At 41.9% G+C, this 24,165-nt stretch overlaps 1 protein-coding gene across 9 annotated transcripts in view; it reads right to left on the reverse strand.

The window, feature by feature from the left end:
- The window catches only part of baiap2a (BAR/IMD domain containing adaptor protein 2a), a 68,306-nt gene extending 44,500 nt beyond the window's left edge, over positions 1-23,806 (reverse strand). For 8 of the 9 annotated variants that reach the window (XR_014537592.1, XM_083566663.1, XM_083566664.1 and 5 more), the window contains exons 1-2: positions 23,483-23,799; positions 607-682 (exon numbers count right to left, since the gene is read on the reverse strand). Coding sequence is in view for 8 of the 9 variants with exons in the window: in XM_083566663.1 (XP_083422789.1) it covers positions 607-682; positions 23,483-23,554 (148 nt within the window). In the remaining variant the exon portion in view is untranslated. Of the gene's footprint in view, positions 1-606; positions 683-23,482 lie in introns of all 9 variants that reach the window. The other variant, XM_083566657.1, reaches the window with a different exon arrangement.
- Between the last annotated feature and the right edge of the window lie 359 nt (positions 23,807-24,165).

A 24,165-nucleotide genomic window follows, 5' to 3' on the forward strand; every position in this document is an offset into this window, starting at 1 on the left:
AGCGTTATATTAATATTGGTCAAATTTAGGTGGAGGTCATGAAAAGTGGACGTGAAAACCTAATATAATACGCTCATATTGGAGAGAAACCTCGCTCAATAGCGTACGAGATTACGCCATTTTTAACGGACCATCTTTACTTCAATACCGGTCTATTCATCACTCTCAAAGGTATTGTATTCCAAGAGCTGTTGTCATTATATCAGAGATTAGAAGAATGGTGATTGAGACACCAATGGCTGATTGTCTGGGTCTTAAAAAAAAAAAAACTCTTCACTACCCAATTACTGTGCGCCCATTGACTAAATATCACTTTGGCCAGAGATGAATCATTTTTAATCTGAAAAGCGTCCTGTGAATTTGTTTGCATCGCTGTGGAACACAACTGTGGTGCTGAAGATACCGACGGCTGCTCTGGAGCAGATAAGGTTGATTGTGGTCGTTCGCGAGTGGCAGGATGATGAATTGAATGGCGTCGTTGTCATGACGGTCTTTCAAAGAAGTGGCGCGAGCAGGAGGTGAGAGGCGGGCGGGCGGCACTGGCGGGTTGCCCAGAAGAAGCAGCTAAATGAGGACAGAATGGGAGGAAATGGTGCCGGTACTTACTGGAGAGAGCTTTCTCGTAGTTCTTCCCCATGGCAACAAAGTTCCGCAAGCAGGGGTTGAACTGCTCCATGATGGTCTGGAAAAAACAAAGCGAGAAGTTAGTAAATGGTATGAGCAGCACTAGAATGAACACACATGAAAGATTCATAGTTTATTAGCATATCCTTGGAGAGGCACATGAACCTCACATTCCACATTTATTCTCCTTGTGCCGTTATAATAACCTCCACTTTTCTTTTCTGAGAAGATATTCCATGATTTTGGAGTGGGCATGTGGAGATCATTCAGCCACAAGGGTGTTCGCAAAATCAGGTACTGATATACAGTAGAAGGAGGTTTCCTGGCATGCAGTCAGTGTTCCAATTCATCCCAAAGGTGTTCATTAGGATTGAGCTCCATAGCAGCCCAATCAAGCTCTTCCACTCCAAACCATGGAGAGCCAAACCATATGCTTTACTAGTTCAAGTGAAGGAAAAATGAAATGCTAGCACATTCAAAGACATTTTAAACACTTGCGTGCCTCCAGTATTGTGTTTAAGGGTTTGGAGAATAACCACATATATAGCTGGATAGTCGGGTATCTCAATATTTTTGTGTACGTACATAGTGTACGTCCTCGTCGTCCAATGACTTGGCAAGAGCACAAACATGGCTGAGATGCAAGACTATAATAAAACGATGCAAAAAAGCAATTACAGCTAACATGCAGTTATTTCTCCAGCATCGTCAATTTATTATGCTTTTGTCAATTTAATATCATGCTTTTGGAAAAAAAAAGATCGAAATGTTGATTTATTCGTTTGTCATCCCTAATGAGCAAGTCAGAGGCGACCTTGGGTGGAGGGGAAATTTATTAAAAAAAATAAATAAAAAAAAAGGGCAGCTGAAGACATAAAAAAAGAATCCTTGAAGAGAAACCAGACTCACAAAGCAGCTCATCGTTACGATCATTCGTTTCGCACATTTGTATACTATGAATTCAAACGATGCTAAGAGCGTTGAAAGGGTCGTCAGTACCGGCATGGTCTTCAGAATTATAGCAGCAATTGGTATATACATGTCTGCAGGACCCTGGTGAAATTATCCACTGAGAAAAAGACTGTGTGATCTGGGCACGATGTTAAAATGAACAGGATCCACCGATATTCCTCCCCATTACGCCTCAACCCCACTGCGCATAGCTGCTGTACGCATCGTGCTATTTGTGTAGTTGTATCTGTTCCTGAAGGAGGAAACCAGTTGCTGACTGTGGGGGTGGAAGACAGAAACCTACAGCCGGCTTTTAAACCAGTTTCCTGAGTAACGAGAGGTAACAAGTCGCATGTCTTTTACGCTTTAAATTGCTTGGATTTGGCGAGGTGGGAAAGGCTACAACAAAGCAAATCTCTCTAGTTCCTTTTTCAAAAGCGACTAAAAATAAACACGCCCCATACCATAACTGTAGAAGAGTGCTCGGCTGTGCAGGCACCTGCCATAACACACACAATTTAGTCCTCTTCTCCTTCAGGCCGTTCTCCAATTAGAGAGGCAGCAGTGCCTGGGCCACAGGGTTAACCTACTTCCAGAGCAGAAAGTGCACTGTGCTGCTCTGTTCCTCAGTCCTGTTCCAATTCTCACGCTTTGTGTCTGACATAATGTAATGGCTGGATCAATTCCTAGCTCGTTTATTCCACCTTTACGCGGTGGTATAGAAAAATTTCGAGACCAACAAGAAAGTACTCTATCTACGTTTACGCACCCATGGCTTTCCAAAATGGTCCCCTTGCACAGCAATACAGCGCTGGAAAACCTTGAAGTCGCCTTTTCCAAGCGGGTCGACCGCCGTCTGCGATTCAATACGGATATCCGCAATGGTGTCAAAACGACGACCTTTGAGCCAAATCTGGCGAGGTCAAGCTCGTTGAAGGTCTTCCTCGTCTCTCGCCGTCTTCCAGCGATGATGTTCTTCTGCTCTTGAAGCCCGTGCCACTCTAAACACCTCGAGATGTAGTCCGAATAGCACCATTAGGCTCGAAACTCTTTGAAACCACCTCGTGCCTGTACCACCAGAACAAGTGCTACAAACAGTGTAATCCCCGACATGATCTTTCCTAGATAAAAATACACGATTCGCTGTCTATTTCATCAGCAAAATGTATTAAGATGTATTAATAAAATTAAACAGCATACAGCTTGGCCACCAGACAAACCCTCTGACAGGATATAATGAAATCTTTCTAGCACATCGCTTCAAATGGGGTATAAACCTGAAGCTATTTTCCTGGTCATTTTATAAAAGAAAAAAAAAATAATAATAATACAGCACAATCTTTTTAGGCAAGACGGATCCGGAAATATGACACACACACACACACACACACACACACCACAGCCTTCTTTACAAATCATGTAACACGAAGGTAATTTAGGCAAAGATTTAGGGATGTAGGATCGAATAGACTGAAAGTAGAACAGGGACTATCCAGGGTGTACTTTTCCCCACTCAAATAAAAAAAAAAAAGCAAATGTTTCCCCCACCCCCCCAACCCCCTCCCCCCTCACAGACTTAATAGTAAAGATTATTCTCAGAAAAAAAAAAGGAACAGAAAAAAAACCTTAATATGGGCTATTCAATCTAGAAAATTGAGATGTATATAGAATCAATTTACTAATGCCCTGAATCAAAATCAAATCGCGATGTCCTTAAGCATTCCCACCCCTACTCGCGATATTGCTTTCCAATGGAGTGGTAAAAAAAAAAATACAAAATACAAAAGTGGAACCTGAGCTGAGAAATTGTGCAACGTTGATTTTGTGAATGCGGGCGAGCGAAGCGCCAAAACAGGACCGAAATAGAACGTAAACCTGAGTGCTGGCTGCATCATTAGTAAATGTCAGTGCGTTGAAAAATAGAAGACCCGTGTTGGATGCGGGGAGTGAAAGATAGATTTGAGCTGATTTAGGTCAGGTATTTATAGATAATAGACTACTGTGTTTGGGTTTTTTTTTTTTTTTTTTTTTTTTTTTTTTACAATGCACCATTCATTAACAAAAAAAGGTAAAATCACAAAACACGGTGGTCTGTGCAATCAAAGGGTGGATCATACAAAGCAGGTTCATTCCTTTTTGTCTTAATGGGCCAGAGAGCAAGGTCACCTTGAAGTTTCTGCACAGCTCGGGAAGTGGGTCTGGCCCTGACGGGGACGAAGATGCCTGGAATGGCTCAGCAAATCGGCACACTTGAAAGAGCTTGAACAGAGCGAATGAGCGATGGAGAAAAGCCTGCTGGATGAAACGCTTGTTTGATGGGTGACTCCTTATGACCTGAATGACCACCTTGTGTAGACATTCGTCCTCCAACTGATCACTTACTTAATGCACATTTCCAGTCACAGGGCCAAGGAGATGCTTCTGAAAAGTGTTTTGGTCTTTCTAGGCTTATTTGAAGAACATTTCCACACAGATTTCGATCGGCAGGACGAGTTTGAGCTCACAGGAAGGCCACTCAAAAAAACAAAAACAAAAACAAACAAACAAACAAAAAAAAACACACTCTTTACAACCGTGGTGAGGAGGAGTGCATCTCAGAACACACAGCATGTCAAACCAAGAGGTGGGTGAAGTACAACAGAGAAAGACTGATACTGCGGAACACTCGTATCAGCCAAGAACAAGAATCCGAACCGCCTTGTTTTTTTTTTTTTTCAAATAAGTGAATCATAAACACAAATAGAACAATAATTGCGTTTTTAAAATAAGGTTTCCATAATGCGGACGAGCTTTTCATCGTTTCCAAATCGCTCCCGTCTCCTCAAAGCATCATCCAAATGCTGCTGAAGACTTTGTGAAGGCCACATTCAAATTGCTCGTCATTTGATATTTACATAACATTCAGCGGCCCGGCTGTAGTTCTTGTTAATAATCCAGAAATGAACGCAGAAAAAAAAAAGATCCATCAGCAATGCTGCTTTTAATCGTCTTTAAATCCTGCTATCATTAAGAGCCTGGGAAAGGCTGGGAAAACCGCCCGAGAACTACATCATCTCTGAATTATTCAACTTTGCACATTTTTTTGTTATTCGTTTCTTACAGCAACACACTTCTTCAAAATCACTTCTGACCCTGTGCCAACTTTACCACAACACATCTGCCTCATAATCATAATCATTTTAAGCTGATTAGTCACCAACATGAACCTTTTCTGGCCCCTGTACGTCCATGTAAAATACAAACCCTCTGACTACTACTCTGTCCATGATCTTCCTAGTGCACTCATAATGAGTGGACTCATAACCCTAAATGATGCTATGGGTTTATTTGATTCTAATAGACGTATTGTATACTACATGGGCAAAGGTTTGTGGAAACCTGGCCTTAAGAATCAAATGTGCTTATTCAACGTACTTTCTCCCGTTAGGGGTCGCCACAGCGGATCATCCGCATGTTTGATTTGGCACATCTTTTTACGCTGGATGCCCTTCCTAACGCAACCCTCCCCATTTATCCGGGCTTGGGAGCGGCACTAAGAGTGGCTGGGGTTGGTTCCCTGACCGGGGATCGAACCCGGGCCGCAGCGGTGAGAGTGCCACATCCTAACCACTAGAACACCAGGGACCTGCTTATTCAACATACATTCAGCATTATTCCACATTTAGTCCCAGTTGCTGGTTACCTCCACTCCTCTGGGAAAATGTTCCAATAGATTTTAGTGTGTGCTTATGGAGATTTGGGATCATTCAGCCACAAGGGTGTTAGTAAAGTCAGGTAATGATGTAGGGTGGGTGAGGAGGACTGGGGTGCTTGGGGTACTCCACCTTCGAGATGAAATGTTCAACATGGTTGTGATCGGAGTTCTATAGACCACTCAAGACCTTCCACTCTAACCCACGTACAGCATATCTTCATGGATCACAGGGGCACCGTCAATGCCGAAACAGGTTCGGATCTCCTAGTTCAAGTGAAGGGAATGTTTGATGCTAGCACATCCAAAAGACCTCCTATACTATTGTGTGCCTCTGACTTTGTGGTAACACTTTTGGAGAAGAACCGCATACAACTGGAATAAACGAGTGTCCAAATACGTTTGTAGAAACAAACATCGTGTAATCGTAGTGTTGTATTAAAAACCAACCAAAATCACAATAGCACTCAGTGCGAGTAGTGCAATAGTATAGACACTAAGCAAACCTTTGACAGTTCGCTGGAACAGTGGAGAAAACTTAAAAAAAAAAAAAAATGGAGAAATCCCAGAGCGCACCCGAGGTTCAGGCTGAATACTAATGAGACCAATGACGGATCCCGAGAATATCGGATAAAGGAGAGGCAGCACGGAGTGCGTGATGGCCACGTGTTTTCTTACATATCGTGAGAGAATATGATTATTGTGGGAATACCACATGCTGGATTCGATTTCCTTTTAATGGGGCTCGATAGGTGTTGACACTGTTTGATCCATTATGCATTGCTTCGTTAGCTCAGCCTGATATCGAATAAAAGGCAAAAATTTAAAAGTATAGTGGAGAGAAAAAGTGTGTGGCAAGCGAAGCGGAGATAAGTAGCACTTCAATAAATCTCCCTGGCAGATGAAAGACCCCTCTGCGTCTGCTAGGGGGCTGCGTGGACTTCAAGGTCGTCTTCCTCCCTCGTAGGTTTGTCGCTAATGTGCCCCCCCTCCCCTCAGTCCTTTCCCCCATGAAGCACGGAGAAATGCTACAGATTTAACAAGCTTTATAGGAGGAATAAGAACAGGGAAGAGAAAGAGAAAGAAAAAGAGAGAAGGTGGGAGGTTTACATAACAGCCAGCAGACTCCATGGCAGTACTCCTGAACAGGGCTTCAGAACAGTGAGAGGGACGGCAGCCGCGCTTCGCTCCCTGCTGAACAAGATGTGCAAACGCGCGCTCGCGCTCTTTAACAAAGAGAATCGTTATCTCGCACCCGGAGCATTTGTTGGCATCGCCGTGGCTATGAAACCGTTTCGTGTGACGCAGGCGCCGTACGAATTCCATGAGCTTTATGAATCGGACTAGAATTCGAGGCGAGCTTAAAGGAAGGAAACAGGGTTCTAGTCTCCATATTTTGTCAGTGGTGCTAAATTTATCATCCATCCCAGTCCTCTTGTGCTACATCTGCCAGGCTAATTGCAGGAGCTAATTGGAACCCGAGGCCGGCAGGCACTTCGGCAGAGCTGGGTTATTCCTGACTCGAGTTAAGGGGGGCATTCATACCATCTCTACTTCAGTGACATGGCAGGAAAGCCGAAAAAATAAGACATGGGGGGAAAAAATAAATAAATAACGCCGTTTCTCTTTTTTTTTTCTTTTTCTTTAACAAGCCACAGCAGATAAACAACACAGCGTGCTCTCTTGCAGTCCCGTATCGTGCGGGTGGGCGATTTCCTCGCTCTAAACGCACCCCACTAAACCTAGTCATTAACTGATGAGCTGAAACAGGTGTGCGAGAGTTAAATAAGCACAAGGTACCAGATTAACGCTCCCAGGAATCACACCCCGACCTGCATTCGCATCAGACCTGCTGCGGATACGGGCGGCGGCCTGATACCACGTCGCGCCGACATTAGTTTATACAGTGTGTTTGTTTTATGCAATGACACTGAACCCAGGCAGCTTTTAAAATGTTCATTTAACAGCATTGTTGCGTCTATCGGATCGATCAGTTCAACGTTTGCAGAATGCGGGACAATGCGACTTGATTTTATTGTGTTTTTTTACACCGAGCTTGCATTTCTGCATGCATATGAATGAACACAGCCATGACGTAACTCATGCATCAAGAAACCCATTTATCACTCCAGGGCTCTTATAGCTGCTCTGTTCTGTTTCTTTCTCCAGCATTCAGGTTTTGCCATGTTTTGTGCTGATAAATCCAACCAGTGAACTACACTAGAATCATAAAGTGGCACATGGAAGCGAAATAAATTGTGGTTGAAATACATGTGGCCAATTCTTTTTGGTGGAAATTAAACAAAATGAAATAAATAATCAGTCAAATAGAATGAAACTCTACTTACAAACGTTTGTGGACACCTGACTATAAGATTTGCATGTGCATGTTTCTAAACAGTCCCCTATTTGGTCCCCTATAACCTCCGCTCTTCTGGGAAGATGTTCCACTACATTTTAGAGTGTGTTTGAGATTTTACAGCCTGAAATGATCATCATCATCATCATCACTGCACATCTCAACATCATTTAGCTGTAATAAATGGACATTCGGTTCCACCCAAATGAGAAAGGGTTCACTCTTCAGTCTGATTCCTCTAAGGTTTCTTCCTTATGCCATCTCAGAGTTTTTCCTTCACCACAGTTTCCACCGGCTTCCTCTTGAGACACAAACGTACACTTATAAACAATGTTCTTATTCATTCTTTCTTACCACATGATCTGTGTGAAGCTGCTTTGAGACAATGTCCACTGTTAAAACTGCTATACAAATAAAAATGAAATGGAAAACATTGAATCGAATTGTTTGTGGCCACAAGGGTGTTAGTAAAGTCAGGCACTGATGTATTGTGAGGAGACCTGGGGTGCGGTCAGCGTTCCAATTCATCCCAAAGGTGTTCAATAAGGTTGAGGTCAGTGCTCTATAGCAGGCCACTGTTCTACCAGTAGCATTGCCATGGAAGAACAGATTCGGTTCTCCAAGTTGAAGTAAAGGAAAAATGTAATGCACCCGTATCTAAAGACACCCTTTTAAATTGTGTGCTTCAACTTTGTGGCAATTGTTCGGGGAAGAACCGCATATGGTTGGAGAAATCAGGTGCCACAATAGTTTTGTCCGTATAGTGCATCAAATGTAGAATAATCAGTGCATGTGATATTCATCTCTCACATGATCTGGAGTCCCACGGGCTCAACCCATGTTATGAATAAAAAGAGTACGGAGAATGTTTTGAGTTCTTTAACATTAATTAAAAACATATACAGTATATCCAGCATCTGGCAATTAAAAAAATGCTGGTAATTGTGCTAATTGAAAAGGGAATTAAATTGGCACCGACAGGGAAAATGACAGCTATGCAGATTTACTTTCATAAGCATTCATGTAGAATCGCCTTAGAAGTGTACCAATCGTTTTACCAATGGTATTTTCCAGGCTTCATATCAAACGGGTTAATATAATGTGTGTACCGAGATGCATTTTCTGCACTCCTTTGCTATAAAAAGTGCTTATTTAAGGTGCTGGATCCTTCCTGGAAGCTCGAACTAATCTGGCCATTCTTCCCCCTGACCTTTCCTATAAACAAGGCACTTCCACACAGTCTCTCGCTCACTTGTTTTTTTTTACACAACATTCAGTGTAAACAATAGAGACTTGTGTGTGAAATCCCCAGGAGATCAGCAGTTTAGAAGATACTTTTGTAGGAACAACCATGCCACAATCAAAGTCAGAGAATGCATGTTTTCTTTGGGTCAAGATTTACCATCATTTTTTTTTTTTACGCCTGCATAGCGCCACACGATTGGCTAATAAAAAAAATGCATGAATCTGTTTAACCCTGTTTTGAAAAGGGACTTTTTTTCCCCCCACAGTTGAATATTATCTAATCGCAAATATCCGTAAAGAAATTTCTCTCGTACTGATCACCATGTGCCAGAGATAATACTTCCGTTCTACATTCCTTTCGTTCAGGCATGACCCAGATACAATGCGTCATTGTTTGAAACTGACGGACGGACTTGTGCTTCACTCGTGCTCCTCGCTGTGTGCATAATGCGGATTTCTCCAACCGATCTCATTCGTGATCAACGTTCCGATTTATTTACTTTTAGAATTACGGAGCTATATTTATCCGAGAGCTATTTCTTATTTATTTCTATGATGATTACATCATTTACCTGACTAGTGTTCAATAGGATTAAATAAATTGAAGATTAAAGATGAAATATTAAAATCAGAAAGCACTTGTTCGGTCAGTCTCTTTCTGTAAGGGTTCACTTCTATGCAAATGCCACTTCAATCCTTATTATTTTAATAGTTTTACTATTTTATGTAGATCTGAAAACCCAATATATGATCATGCCTTTACATCTACAACTAGGAGCTCGACTGAAATCTACTGGTACAGAAGTTTCAAGACCCTTCACAAGCATCAAAACACCATATAGTCAACGCTTCTGCACCAATTTTGGCTTTGGGCTGAGGTGGAAGGCTTGTTCTTGTCTGCATGTCTATGTTCTTGCCCATTTTTCACCAATGGTATAAAAAAAAAAAGGTCATCTGATGACTTTGGCAGTGTGGTCAAGTTCGCTGCAGATGCCCAGGTCTTTATTTTCCTCTCAAATGTGTTTTTGAAAACAACTTAAAAGCACCGATGATGCAACACCTTCTTTCTCAAACCTCAGTGGTTGGCTGGAAGGTGTACTCCGACCAATCAGGGCCCATTTTGAGTAAAATTCTTGAGAGAATAAACTATAAAATCTGTAAGACATTTCTTTAACTGTAAGAGAGAACTTTGAACAATTCCTGTTTTTTATGCACGCATTGTTTTGAAAGGTGCCAATAATTCAGATTTTTTTATTATGTATTACCATGAATTTGAGCAACACTCAAGCAGTATATGCAGAAAGACAGCAGAAAAAAAACCGAAGCCCCTGAACGCGAGTGAAACGCTCACGGGTTTGCGTTTTCAGCTGGATCTGGCTCTAATGCGAGGCCTGAGGAAAGCAGTAATGCTTTAGCACTCGCATACATCCTGAAGGGGAAGGGGGGGAAAAAAGGGCTTGGTAGCACATGTGCTTTTCTCCACAGGGGGACGTTCTCTATAAATTTTCCACCCCCTTATCGATAGCCAAAATAGCATTTCTTATTCGTGGAGCGTGTGATTGAAATGCTTTAGATAACTTGCTTGGGGAGGGTTTTATGTGTTAGGATTTCATCCCAGTCACGCTGTTCAAATGTTTCCTCCAGGAGTGTTCCCATTTCTCTCTCCATCTGGCTTCGTTTGCCTCACCAACCCATCAAGAGAGAAAAAGATAGTTGCGATACACCACCGTGGCCACCTGTGGTGCAATTTTCCCCCAGTTTAATGAGTGGTTTGGCAACGTCGGCGAGTTAATGGAATGTAGCGGGGCAGCATGTACAAGACCAAAGCACATGTGTGCAATTAGGATGAAGGTACACAGAGTAATGCAACGGTATCTCTTCAGGGCTTCTGCTCAACCCCATGACTTAATCACATCACGCACACTTCCTTTCTCTTTCTATGAGGGCCACCCAGCGGGCAGCGTTGCCAGGTGGCCGGAATTCAATACATTTTTCCAAAGAACGGATGTTCGCGTCTGATCAAAAGGCATGCTTCGGCATGTAGGAATGCAGATTATCCAGACGCATGAGAGCGCACGGATACACCGACGCAGCACAGACTTTTAATGCATGCAATCCATCCAGTTTATGTTTACTTCAGACAGCAGAATGAGGAAAAAACATGTGATCTTGTGGTATGGTTGTCGGTGCCAGATGGGCCGTTTGGAGCAAAACGAGTTCCTAAGACTTTCACACGTTTATAACAAATGGTAGGAAAAAAATATAAAATAAAATAAATCCAAACAAAGCAAAATAAAAAAACAGCCAGTGTGTGGTAGCATAGTGGGTGTAAACACCTTGTTGAAATGAGAGGTCAGAGAGAGAAAATGGCCAGACTGCTTTGAACTGACAAAGACCATATACAAAGACAACCCAAAGAATAAAAAGTACATGTGACAAGTATAAAGCTTCTTGCTTGCGTTCTTTCTTGCTCGCTCAAGGGCCAAGCAGTGGCAGCTGGGAGGTGCTGATTTAATGCCCCGAGCAGCTGCCTCACGATTTGATGACTGGACAGTTGACAGAAAGCATAGGTGAGCACATGTGCGTGTACGTCTCTCTCTGCTTAAACATTTAACGGAAAAGCTCTCACAACGCACTTTTTCCTCTTGGTTAAACTTCGGCTCCTATTAAAAAAAGGTGCACGCCTCATTATTATGCTGTAATTCATAGAATGCACTGCAGGATCATCGTTTCTAGCTTTAGATAGTTTTTTCAGAACTCCTGCCAGGCCAACAATCGCTCAGCGGATAGCAAGCGCAGGTCTGTTTTCAGGAACGTGTGAGAACTCGGTGCTTCGAGAAAAAAAGAAAAGATTTTGCGGCGTTAGCGCTAAGCAGCCTTCGGTACAAGTATCAGCGTTGCACGTTAACATTGTAACACGCTGTTAGATAAAAACGCATTAACTGGCATTATTATGGCTTAACTAGCTGAATTTGATGCAAATGACTTCGCTCCGAGAGAAGCTGCAAAACGTGTTCGGCTTGATTTAACAGCCACGTCGGTGCTCGAACGTAATACAATTCAACATGTCGCCTTACGCGTGAGGTACCAGAGACTTTTTTACTACTTTTTGTTATTTGAATAGCTGTTTTTTTGTTTTGGTTTGGTTTGTTTTTACAAATAAACAAACTGCTTATTTGTTTTACAAAGCGTTCCTGAAACACAAAGAGTTCTTTATTAAATTAGAATTAATTTCAATTTGTAATCTTTTTTTTTTTTTTTTTACTATATTTTTTAATACATGGCAACCTTGCTATTTATGAAAACAGTTCCAGATAGCCTAGTTAAAGTCTCAAAAATTGGCCTATTTAGGGCAAATAATGTAGGCTGAAGGGGGTTAGTTTTTGGAAGCCCTGATTTCAGCAATCAAACCGTTTCAAACTGATCTGCACAGAAAAAGTCCCTCTGTAGGACTCGAAATGTGTCGATTCTGTCCAAGTAAATTGCTTAAACAAGTTCAAATACATGTTCGTTCTTTCAATCTGGTCAGGGTTGGACTGAACCCATAGAGGATCCTGTGAACATCAGGCACAAACCAAGAATACACGCTACATATATTGCCAGTCCATCACAGAGCACCATGGGTACACTGAGTCATACCCAGAGGCAATTTAGTGTGGCCAGTCCACCTACTGGCATGGGGTTTTTTTTTTTTGAGGGTGAGAGGAAATAAGAAAAGCCAGAGGTAACAGAAGACACCTGAAACTTCACATAGACAGTAAGCAGGGCGTTGCACCCTGGAGCACCATGCTGTCAGTAATAAATCAATAAAATGGCAGTGAACATAGCAGAAAAGGTCAACTTGTGTCTTGTAACACATTGTTAGTCTTAAGAATATAAACATTCGTGTTCAGGCATGAGGAGATTTAGACGACTGTCCTAGAGTAGAACAAACCTTAAACGTAGCTGTATTCCAACGCCACTGTTCAAATCGGTTCGTTCTTTATTACACATTAAGAATACGTTACGGGCTCCAGAATAGCGCACGAGAAACAGCCACGAGTTCTAAACCTAATCATTTCATGGTTAGTAGTAACGGGGAGGACGCGAGAGCGTCGGTGTGACACCGTGAGCCAATCCCAAACATCTGTAAGGTCATGTGTGTAAAAGAGGGCAGACAGCTCTTTCCTCATGCTACAGTATACGCAGCGGTTCTAACAGAAACAACGACAATAAAAAATAAGCACATAACAGTAAGACTAATGGACACTCTACTGTACTTTACAGTAGGACTGAGTGGGAAAGGATACAGGACTGTACTTTACGGATTCGCTGCGTCCTTGCCCACGGAAACTGTCATTAGTCAGAGCTCTTCAGTGCTGTAACCTCCTGACCCCTGTACACAACAATCCACACACGGTGTCCATGGCAACACCAGTGTGTTTAGTTCTTCGCCTCATTCCTTCTGGACTGATTCTTTTGGGCATTTAACGAGAAGGAGATTTCGAACGACTAAATGGCGCTGCGTTTTTGGTTTTTAATTGACTGGGCGCATACAGTAAACACTGTACCTCTGACCCTCGTCCAGCGGAGCGCCCGGGACATCTACGAAGAGAGAAATCTAATCATGGCTCTCACTGGGGGCTGTAATGAAATCAATAGGGCGCACAGGTCAGGAGAGAGCGAGCTGAACGTCAGCCCTCTTTGACACAGCTTTTGGAAACTCAGCAATATTTAAGGTGATCCAAAAAAAAAAAAAAAAAAAAAAAAAAGAAAAAGACATAACTTTTGGACCTGCACATGACTCAGAGGCTTGGTGCAGAACAGATCTCTATTGTACAGAACATCATGTGCTTTTTCCTCTCTCTCTCTCTCACACACACACACACACACACACACACACACACACACACACACACACACACACACACACACACACACGACTGCAGCTGCTGCTCGTCTGCAGCCCTCATCACTTTTTCAACCTTCTAAATGTGAAGATGTGGCAATGATGAGACTTTGAAGTGCTGCCAACTTACAACACATTAAGAAGAAAAAACAAAGAAGAACTCTTCATTCATACAGTGTGTGTTGGAATTATGTATATAGGGTTTAGGTTTTCGCCGTTCAGATATACTATATGATGCACTACACCGACACTATTCTCAAATCTGATTGGTCAGGAAGTGCAAATAATTTCTCTATCGCAGCAGCCTGGACAGTGCTTTTGGCACGGGATTGTGGTCATGTACATGATCTAATATATGCAAGTCAAGTTTATTTCTATAGTGCTTTTCACAACAGACATCGTCTCAAAGCAGCTTTACAGAATTTTACAGTTAAGGTGAATGATGTGTATTTATCCCTGATGACTGTGGCAAGGAAAAACTCCCTTAGATGTTATGACGAAGAAACCTTGAGAGGAACCAGACTCAAAAGTGGAACCCATCCTCATCTGGGTGACATCAAGAGTGTGATCATAGTCTTTAAACAGTACAGAACACTGGAGAGTGAAAACATGAGCCCTGGAGTGTAAGATTATGAGTTATATATATATACACGTAAGCATTTCCATAATATGTAATTCACTACGACTTACTGGTTCCAGACTAACAAACTGAAGAATATACCACTTTAGGAATATATGTTTTCATTCAAAGTAACTCTGGAAAATAATGGGCAGGACGTCGAAATGATTCAGTCATTTACAACTTTTTTTGTCTTGATATATGGTTCCATTGGAAAACTTGCCACAAACAAGCCCATGGGAGTGTGTGAACCTCTGGCTGCAGAACCCGGATATGAAGTGATAACAGGAACTAAACATTACATGTACAGGCTGATAAAATCGCAATCCTTTATATTTCCTATGGTATAAGAATAATAAAGCGCTCAGACACGCATCGGTGATGCAGTCGAGTGATTAATCATTAGATTACCAGTCTGAATGCACTTGCTCCTGGAAGAGTTTTCTTTATTTTTTATTCCTTTTATTTTAATAGAATAATAAAAGATACGATTGCTGTTATATATTATGCAGCTTCAGGAGGAGTTTCACCGGCATGGCTTTTCTCAAAATGGTTGGTTTGAAGAAAACCAAGTTTTAATCCGGTTGTATTCATTCTCGAATCCATTCAACTATACCAGCTGTGTGTAGCTCTATAGTGGCCACCGTGGTTTTGAATGATAGATATTGTACTTTTTACTCGCTACAAGGAAAGCAGATTACATTTACTTGAGTTAAGTGTTCACTGGCTGTGCATGTGCGCTATTAGACAACTGCTATCCTCGTATAAATGAGGCAGAACGTCAACAGACAGCCAATTAAATCCTTAACGCCAATTAAATGTTCTATATATACACACACACACATGCACCAATGTGCTCCAATGGGCAGTTAAAATGCTCTTCTCCTGATGGGTCTGTTAGGCTCCATGTTCTGATCTTTTATAAAATTATCCATTTTAAAACACCCGAAATACATGAGCTCGATTCTATAATTAGTACGAACAGAAGTTAAGAGAAACCAGACTATTCCAGCCATATGTGGGTCTTCACGGTTGACACAAAGTTGAAGGGGACACGCTTGTCGAGGATGTCTATGGACACAGAATTTACCATACTAACCAGCTAGGAGACCCAAACCTGTTCCAGTATGACAATATCCCTGCTTTACAATGCGAAGATCTTTGTGGCCTTGTGGCTGAACAAGCACAAATCCGCACAAGCACAATTTAGGATCTAGTGGAGCATCTTCCCAGAAAAGTGGAGATCATTATAACAGCGAATGGGGGAAAAAAAAAACAGGGCAAAGAGCACAGAAAGCTTATGGTCAGGAGTCCACAATTTTCTATTTACTGAACAACGCATCAGAGTTTGTATCCGTTCCGGGTTGCATTTAGTGCCCTCGCCAGCTACCAGCATTTCTAGGGAACGTGATAAGGCTCACGCTAGCTTCACGGCGATAGATTTGTTAGCATCCCGCAGTTGAAATGTTTGGGATTTCCACCCTGCCGTGGCAGATGTCAAGCGCCGTCTTTTAAAGATTAAGAGAAAGACTCACGAAGTGGAAAACGATCAGATCTGCTTCCAGAGCTTATAACAACAACAATGATAACAATGATGATAATCACACATCAGACTAAAAGATAATGTGAAGCATGACATTATGTATCACAATATGGATATTAGTGTCATATTGCCCTGCCCTAGTTAATAAGACCGAAAATAAAACCAGCATGTAGTGTCACTGAGAATATTTCTAAGAACGCACACACTCTAAGGATCCTCCTGATGGTTGGTGTGGAGGTCACGTGACCAAGACTAACATCCCCCAGCAGCAAAGACTTATTTCACTTCGCTGACCTGAACATATTTCTGTGCAATTTAATAGAAAAAAAAGAAAGAAAGAAAGAGAGAGAACATAAAAGCGGAGAGAGCCGTCGGCAGCCTGGACGCAGAGCAGCCTTCCCCTTTATTCCAGCTACTCTTCTCCGCTTAATTACAGGCCCACGGCCCCACGTAGCAATTACAGGCCATTTCCACAAGGATGGAGAAACGCTCTCCCCTCCCTCGCTCTCTCACCCTCTCTCTTTCGCTCCCACACTCGCTTTTCCTCGCAAAAGGCCACTGCGACATCCCACTCCATCCTGGCGTTCACAGACTCGACTACACATCTGACCCAGTGATACGGACTTGAGATCCCACGTTATTCGATTTCTTTAATTCAGAAGGCTGCCATTTCGTCCGTTCATTAGTTACTAATGAATTGAATGATGAGCTTAGTTAATTGTGGTATGGCCGATTATCAAATCCGACACGTTCAATTCAAAGCTCTGCGCTCGTGCCTTTCGAGTGCCTACGTCCTCACGCTCGCTTGAAAGTGCGCTTATGTAAACGTTTACGAAACAGACGCAAAAAGGCAGCTAAACCGAGCGCAATGAAACGACCGCTCGGATATAAGGTAACGATGCTTATTATCGTTTTCATCAATATTGTGAGGAACTCTGATGTACAGCGGCGCTTCACTGAGCCTGATTGGTTCGCCTGATTAGCTTGGAAGCTTGTCGTGTTTCATTTTAAAAGTTTTTTGTGCGCATGTGTGTGTGTTTGCGTTCGAGGAAAAAAAAAAAAAAGAGAGAGCTCTGACAATAAGACGCAGCAGTGGCTCCAAGCCATCCACCCCCAGACTCTGAGAGAACGTAGGTGTATGGATGCTTATAAAACCCACTTCATGAGACATGCAGCCATAAACAGTCAGGAAGCTGCTAATGAACGCACGGACTTTACCCATTACACCTTGCCTGGTGTTAGGCAGCATTTAACACTTAAATGAAATCAGGAACAAATCAACTTTCTGATGTAAAAGCCTTGTAAGTCAAAGTTGTCAAAAGGTAATTCCAGTGGACAAGAAAGCCCTTTTGCTCCTGAAAAATACCTCTGCAACAAAAGCAGAGTTTATGTTTCTGCCCGGAAGGCATTTGAACCCTCCTCTCGCTGTTTATTCTGAATTCCTTAATAAAGCCCACCTTCCCATCGCCCGTTTCTTCCCACTCCCGTCTCTCTCTTTTCCTTCCTCTCTCATATGACACGAGAGTGACAGAAACACATAATGGCATGTTGTTGCTAAGAAACCACCTGTCTAGATTTCGCCACATCCACACTGCGACGCAGTCCTCGTCCTTTTCTTTAAAAAACGAAGAAGAAAAAAAACCCCTCCCTGTGGCGATGATAACTAATAAAACGCGTCTCCGAACGAGCGAAATCTAATATCAGCCAGATCATGAAGGCGCTGCACTAGAAACAGAACCCTACAATATAGAGAAGTTTGATTCAGGCCGAGATCATCATGGGTTTGGTATGTGCAAAACCAGAGCCACACCTTTGGGAGACACATCAGAGCAATACCCAAACAACCAAACCTGTCTACGGTTGACTCTATGGGAGAGGTGCCGAGGACACTCCCCTTTTTTTGAGTGTTGTTTTTCAGCCGAGGACCCGACAAGTCACACCCTGCCCGGCGCACAGCAACCAGGTAGTGTTTATCCACCCACACCCTTCACAATGCCTACGTGTGCTCTGCGCTGCCAAAGCAATAGCAGGATTTGATTGGTTGTGAGGTGATTTTTGGCCACTCCCCCAACTGGTAGTATTTCCAAATACACAGTATTATTAAAGAGAGATTTTAACAGCAATTAAATGGAACAGGAATCCAATAATAAAAAAAAAAGTCCTGAATGCAATCTAGGTGGGGTTTTTTTTAACTATTTAAATGCAGCCCAAATATGAATAATAATACAATAAACCACAGTAGGCTGAACACTCATTTGAAAAAGGCCAAATCGACGTAAAGGGCATTGTTTTCCCCCCACTCACAACGGTGGACAAAAGCCAAAAACCAATTGAACTAAAACGGAAAAAAAAAACTTATTCTATCCTAATTAATCTTATTAATACAGATTAACACAGAAAATAAATAATCTCTAGTGGTCGGGCTTCGAGCTTTGTGACCCAAACAAAAAGGCAGGAATATTCCGCCTGTGAGCACATGAAATTGTTACTACGCAGTCATTTTCACTTTCGGGGTTTAAAATGTATAGTAAACTGCATGTTGTTTTAGAGCAAGAGAAAGATAAATGGCATATTTCATGCTGCGCTGCACTGCACTGGTGTTACCTCCTGATTCTAAAATGCCAGAGTCTAGCATAAATTTCAGCTAAATAATGTACCCAAAAGGATTTGCTCCCAACAGTGGGGATATCTACTCATGCACATGTGGTGCAACAGCAGGCAGGATGCAGAAAAGTCTAGCACGGGAGGCATTGAGCAGCTGGAATTATTAATTTCCTGTTGAAACCGGTTAGGTTTAAAAGAAAAGAAATAAAATGTAACATAGGTGTTTTGTTTTTTACCTGAGAAGGCAACAGAAATATTATTCTTTAGAGTTAGCCTATTGCCTTGTAATAATAACGATAGCTAGGCTGGATCTTGCTGATGAAAATCAACAGATTTGTGACATTTATTACCAAAAAAAAAAAAAGCTCAAATCAATAAATATGAATATATTAATTATATTAATAAATATTGGGAAAGACATGCATTCAAACAAACAAAAATTAACTGCAAATAAATAGCGCAATCTATAGCTATTTACCTCTAGAGGCCGCTCTAGGACTGTATAACGCAACCCGGAAAAACTATTAGTATGGATTTTTGCCGATAGTTCCAGAAAGTTAAACCAACTATAGGTGTTGATTTATTGGCAAAACCAATTAATCAGTAGACCTCAACTTGTATGGTTCAACAGATATCTTTTATCCTAAAGACACAAGATAGAAAGCGTTAGTTTCTGTCCTACTATTTCCATAGCACCATGTCTGAACAACTGCGAATGTGAGTAGAGGCATCAAATGTTAACCTTTATGCAAAGCTGAAGCAAAGCAACATGGTATCTAGCAATGGCAGGGATAAAAGTCCTGGTCACCACCAGAATACTCCCAGCTCCCATGGTCACCAGCAAATTCTTGTGGTTCACTACAGAGATGTGTTTTGTACACTATTTCTCTCACGACATCCCTGGTACATGCCTGGCTTTGTATATGTTCTGTAGGTAACCTGTACAGATATCACACCAACCTACTGATACCAGTGAAACCATGGCAACCAGAAGCAAGCTAAAGATAGGAGCATCCACAAGCGACAAGAGATTCGAGAGACACGAGGCGACAAATTGTCCAGCGTAAGTTTATGACACTCGGGAGGTATATAATGAGCTGGAGCAGGCAGTGAAACACCTTGCAGGTCACGGTGTGCACAAGTGACACCTCGGTAATGCTGGAACTGTACTATGTTATAGTCACCTTGGCACCTCGGTTTCTTTAGTAAAAGAAAGTGTTGCCGGGATCACAACTGCAGCGAAATCTAGAAGGTGAGAATTTGCATACAGGATTATGATTGGGTCATATATTTATGATGTAATAATGCTGTCCTCATATGTTCAGGTGATTTAAAATATAAATGTTCAGCTCTACATTATGGCTCAATCTAAAGCATTAGTTTAGAGGTTGCAGAAGCGGAAAGCCGGCTCGTCAGTGCTCATACAACAAGTTTGCATGGCCGTGGTCCCAGAAGGAAGCCTCTTCTGAAGCTAGCTCACAAGGAAGCCTGCTGAAAAACAACATGTCCAAGAGCATGAATTACTGGAACCATTTCCTGTGGTCTGATGAGACTAAGAGACTTGTTTGGCTCAGATGGTGTCCAGCATATCGGGGTGGGGAGTACCAAGAAAATTGTGTCTTGCCTGAAGTCAAGCATGGTGGCGGTAGCATCATGGTCTGGGGCTGCATGAGTGCTGCTGGCACTGGGGAGCTGCGGCTCATTGAGAGGGACATGGATTCCAACATGTACTGTGACATTCTGAAGCAGAAAATGATGCCCTACGTTCAAAAACTGGGAGGCAGTTTTCCAACAAAATAACGACCCCAAATAAACCGACAAAGATGACAACTGCCATGCTGAGGAAGAGAATGGTGAAGGTGACGAAGTGGCTGTATGTTAAGTTATTTTTTAGAGGACAGTAAATCTGCAATGCTATACAAGCTGCACATTGATTGCTCAAAAATATATCCAGGTTTCATTTCTATAGTATAGTCCCTTGAGAAGATCTAAAATGTTTGGTGAATTGTGAGGGGTGTACTCAGGTTTGTGAGATACTAGGCAGGAACTACAGGCTGCTTGAGGTTCTCCTCTCATCCAGGGAACGATTATTCATGTTCGTGTTGGTGAACGAACGCAGTCCCGGGTCAACACTGCAATACTGTGGCAGCAGAGCGAATGCCAGAAGCGATAGAGACTGTGACTCTTATCAAGATGCTGATTGCTTCACAAGCGGGGTGACAGCTGTAACCACAGGTAGGGTGTGCCTTATTTACATGTGCGTGTTGTGTGCATAACGGAGTCTTTGGTGGATTCACACCCTGTGTTTAAACATGAACACACCTTAGCAGTCAAGAGTGCTGCGCTCGTCATTCTCCACTCTCCTGGGATTATTCAGTGGCGCTCTGAATGTCATATCTGACCCTCCCACAACACTTCTCTGCAACCCGATTTGCCCGACAGAACAGAAATAGTAGGAAAGTGTATTTTACTGAGGGACATCTGGGATATCCAATGTCTGAAAGTGTTTTCCAGGTCATTCATTCCAAATTTTGCCTGTCCTTCCTGTCAGAAAGCCAAACCCATGAGAAGGTGAATCAGTAACTCAGGACAACCAGATATCACATCAGGGTAATTGATTATCACCTTGTGGCCAAACTTTTTATTGACAAAAAGATTTTGTATGTAGTGAGGGCCAAAGGTCTGAGAACATGTGACTGCTTTTTCATTAAAAACTAAACACTAGGTTTCTGAAAAAAAAAAAAAAAAAAAAAGGCAAAGTTCAAAATCTTCCACAACAATTATTAACAATTCTGCACTATTTCCTGGTCCATATTTTAATGTAAGCAAATGCGACACTGACCATGTTAACTGCTTTGTACAAAAGGTCAGATTTTCCGAATATCTAATCTCTTCTACTGAAGCATGTGTTCAGAATACATTCCAATGGATCACGAGGTTTTGCAAAAAAAACGTCTGGAATCCCTGTCCGAGCGCACACCAGTAAAGCAAAAAATAAATAAATAAAAAAGGCACAGAGGACATACCAAGTCCTACCAAACTGGTAGATTTATGCAATTAGTCGACAAGATTTTACTTTTTACGCCATGTATTATCAGTATTATCAGTTGCAAGGATAAGTAACAAAATTTAAAGGCTGTCAGACCTCTGGACTGTACGTTTAAAGTTTCCACTCCCACTACATACACCAGACCAGCCACAAGATGGCTGACTGCAGAATGAGAAGCTCAACCGGACTGGTTAATTAGCGTTTCCGGTCAGGAAAAACCAAGAGCATTAAACAGTTTTCCACATTGTGCTTGAACATTTAGACAAGAGATCAAAGTGGTACCCAGACGTGAATATCGTCAATTGCATGTAAAGCAAAGAAAAATGAAAACTTTTCCCTTATGCATCTAATCAGCTCACAGTCTGTTACTACATTCCAGCACTGCTTAGTCAGGGGTCAGGCTACCAAAAATGTACCTGTGCATAATACTGGCACTTTTATCTGCCTAGCTAAGAAAATAACTTGGAGAGCTGTTGGGTGGAGATCTGTTTGGTAAACCCGCCGAATGTTCATTCCTTGATGCCAAAACACAGGGTCATTTACTTGTTGGCATTGTGTTTGAAAACATGGAGACATGAAGACCTCCTGAGGCATCAGGACTTGGTTACAATTCGTCCTGAATTCGGATTAGTGCTCTAACAGAGGAAAACATCTACTGACATTATCCCTGAAGTGCACCATATCACTGTACATATGTAAATTGTATGCGATAGATAGATAGATAGATAGATAGATAGATAGATAGATAGATAGATAGATAGATAGATAGATAGATAGATAGATAGATAGATAGATAGATAGATAGATAGATGAGATATGCAAGAAGTAGCAGTTGTGCAAATAGACTAGTGCAGATAAATATGTAGCTTTTTTTTATTTATATTATATCTATCTATCTATCTACATCTGTATGTCTATGTATATATGTATGTATGTATGTATATCTATGTATGTATAGATCTATCTATCTATCTATCTATCTATGTATGGATGGATGTATGTATGGATGGATGTATGTATCTAAACCCTGAGTTCCTCAGAATTAGGCCGTGGTCTTACTTCAGAGGGGGAAGAAAGAACCTGCCAAGTGAATACATGGAAGTGTGTCATACGCTGCTCTATTTCATCAGTATTTGAGAAAGGATATAACGTGATTCAGAAAGATAGCACCAGTGATCAAAAAAAAAAAAAGAAAGATAAAAACCCAAAATCCGAAGAAAGAATGGTGTGAATGGCGAGGCGGTGGATTTTTCCATCCACTGCATTGCAAAAAAGCAGCACCCTAATACAGGATTCATGCATCTGGCCTCCAGATCTCAGAATAGTTGCTTTGTCCTCGTTTTAGGTGTTGGACTTCAGGTGGCCTATTTAACAGGCTTATATACCAGTGGATTTCTGTGTGTGTGTGTGTGTGTGTGTGTGTGGGGTGAAGATAAGTAGGAATACAGGATGAAACTGGGTGTGGAGATGGAGTTTATGTGAGAGTTGCTCAAGGGCAGAACGAACCAAAAAACCTGTTGCAGCACAGCAGCTGGGAAGAAAGGTATGAAGAAAGTATGGAGCCAAGCCAAAGCCATATAAGACAGAGAGCAGAAATAAAGAGAAAGAATATATTATTATATATTTTACTAAATAAAAGCAGGATTTATTTAAAAAAAACCTCATCATGCGAACAAGTTTGTCTGTTGCAACGCCTGTGTTTGGTTCCCCCCCCCCCCACACTCCCCTCCCTCACACCCAACACTGCTGCTTTAAAACACACGTGAACACATGAAGCACATATTCTGCAGTCAAACTACTGCTGCAGTATTGCTCCAGATACATTTAGATTCTATTAAAAATACCCGTAATTATTCCTAAATCCCAGGTTTCGACTGAGAGACAGCGAGCTCATGATAATCTAGTTTACCTTGTAGACATTCTCCGTAACGCGTTGGACCTCGTCGGTACGAGACATGGTGAGATCTTCAGTCCAAACCATAAACACACTCTTCACCCAAAAAAAAAAAAAAACAACGGTTATCCGAAACACGTCTTGAGATTTTCGCCTCCTAGGACGCAATAAAAAAAAAAAAGGAATAAATCTCAGTATTGACTAAAAAAACGCGCTTTGGTTTTGCTCTAAAGGAGCTGCGGCTGAGAAGCGCCCACCGTGCTGCGGTAATTCACACAACTCTCTCAGTTTGGGGAAACACGCCCCCTTGTTTTAAGCTCCGCCCACAAGGCGTGTCTACACACTACCTGTTCACATTTCCCACCTCTACAGGTTCAATTGCAATGTCATCCAGAGAGCAGGAGTATCGAGTAAAGAAGAAAGGAGGACGATGAAGATGAATCCTATATTGGGGAATAGAGGTGTTGATCGATTTTAAACTGCCCAGGTGTAATATGTTTTCTTAAGGTGTATTGGGTACCACACTGTGTATAATGAGATGCTTTTCTAATCAGCATGGGGAGCAAACAGTTCTTCTTTTGACCTCTCTCTCTCGAAGGCGTTTTTGCCCTAAGAGATGCTTCTCCAGATGTTTTTGCTTTTGCACACCATTCCTTGGGAAGTGTGGCGAGTTTTTTTTATTTTTATGAAATTCCCTG

This window comes from Silurus aristotelis, assembly GCF_946808225.1.
Source record: "Silurus aristotelis genome assembly, chromosome: 17".
Classification (NCBI taxonomy): domain Eukaryota; kingdom Metazoa; phylum Chordata; class Actinopteri; order Siluriformes; family Siluridae; genus Silurus; species Silurus aristotelis.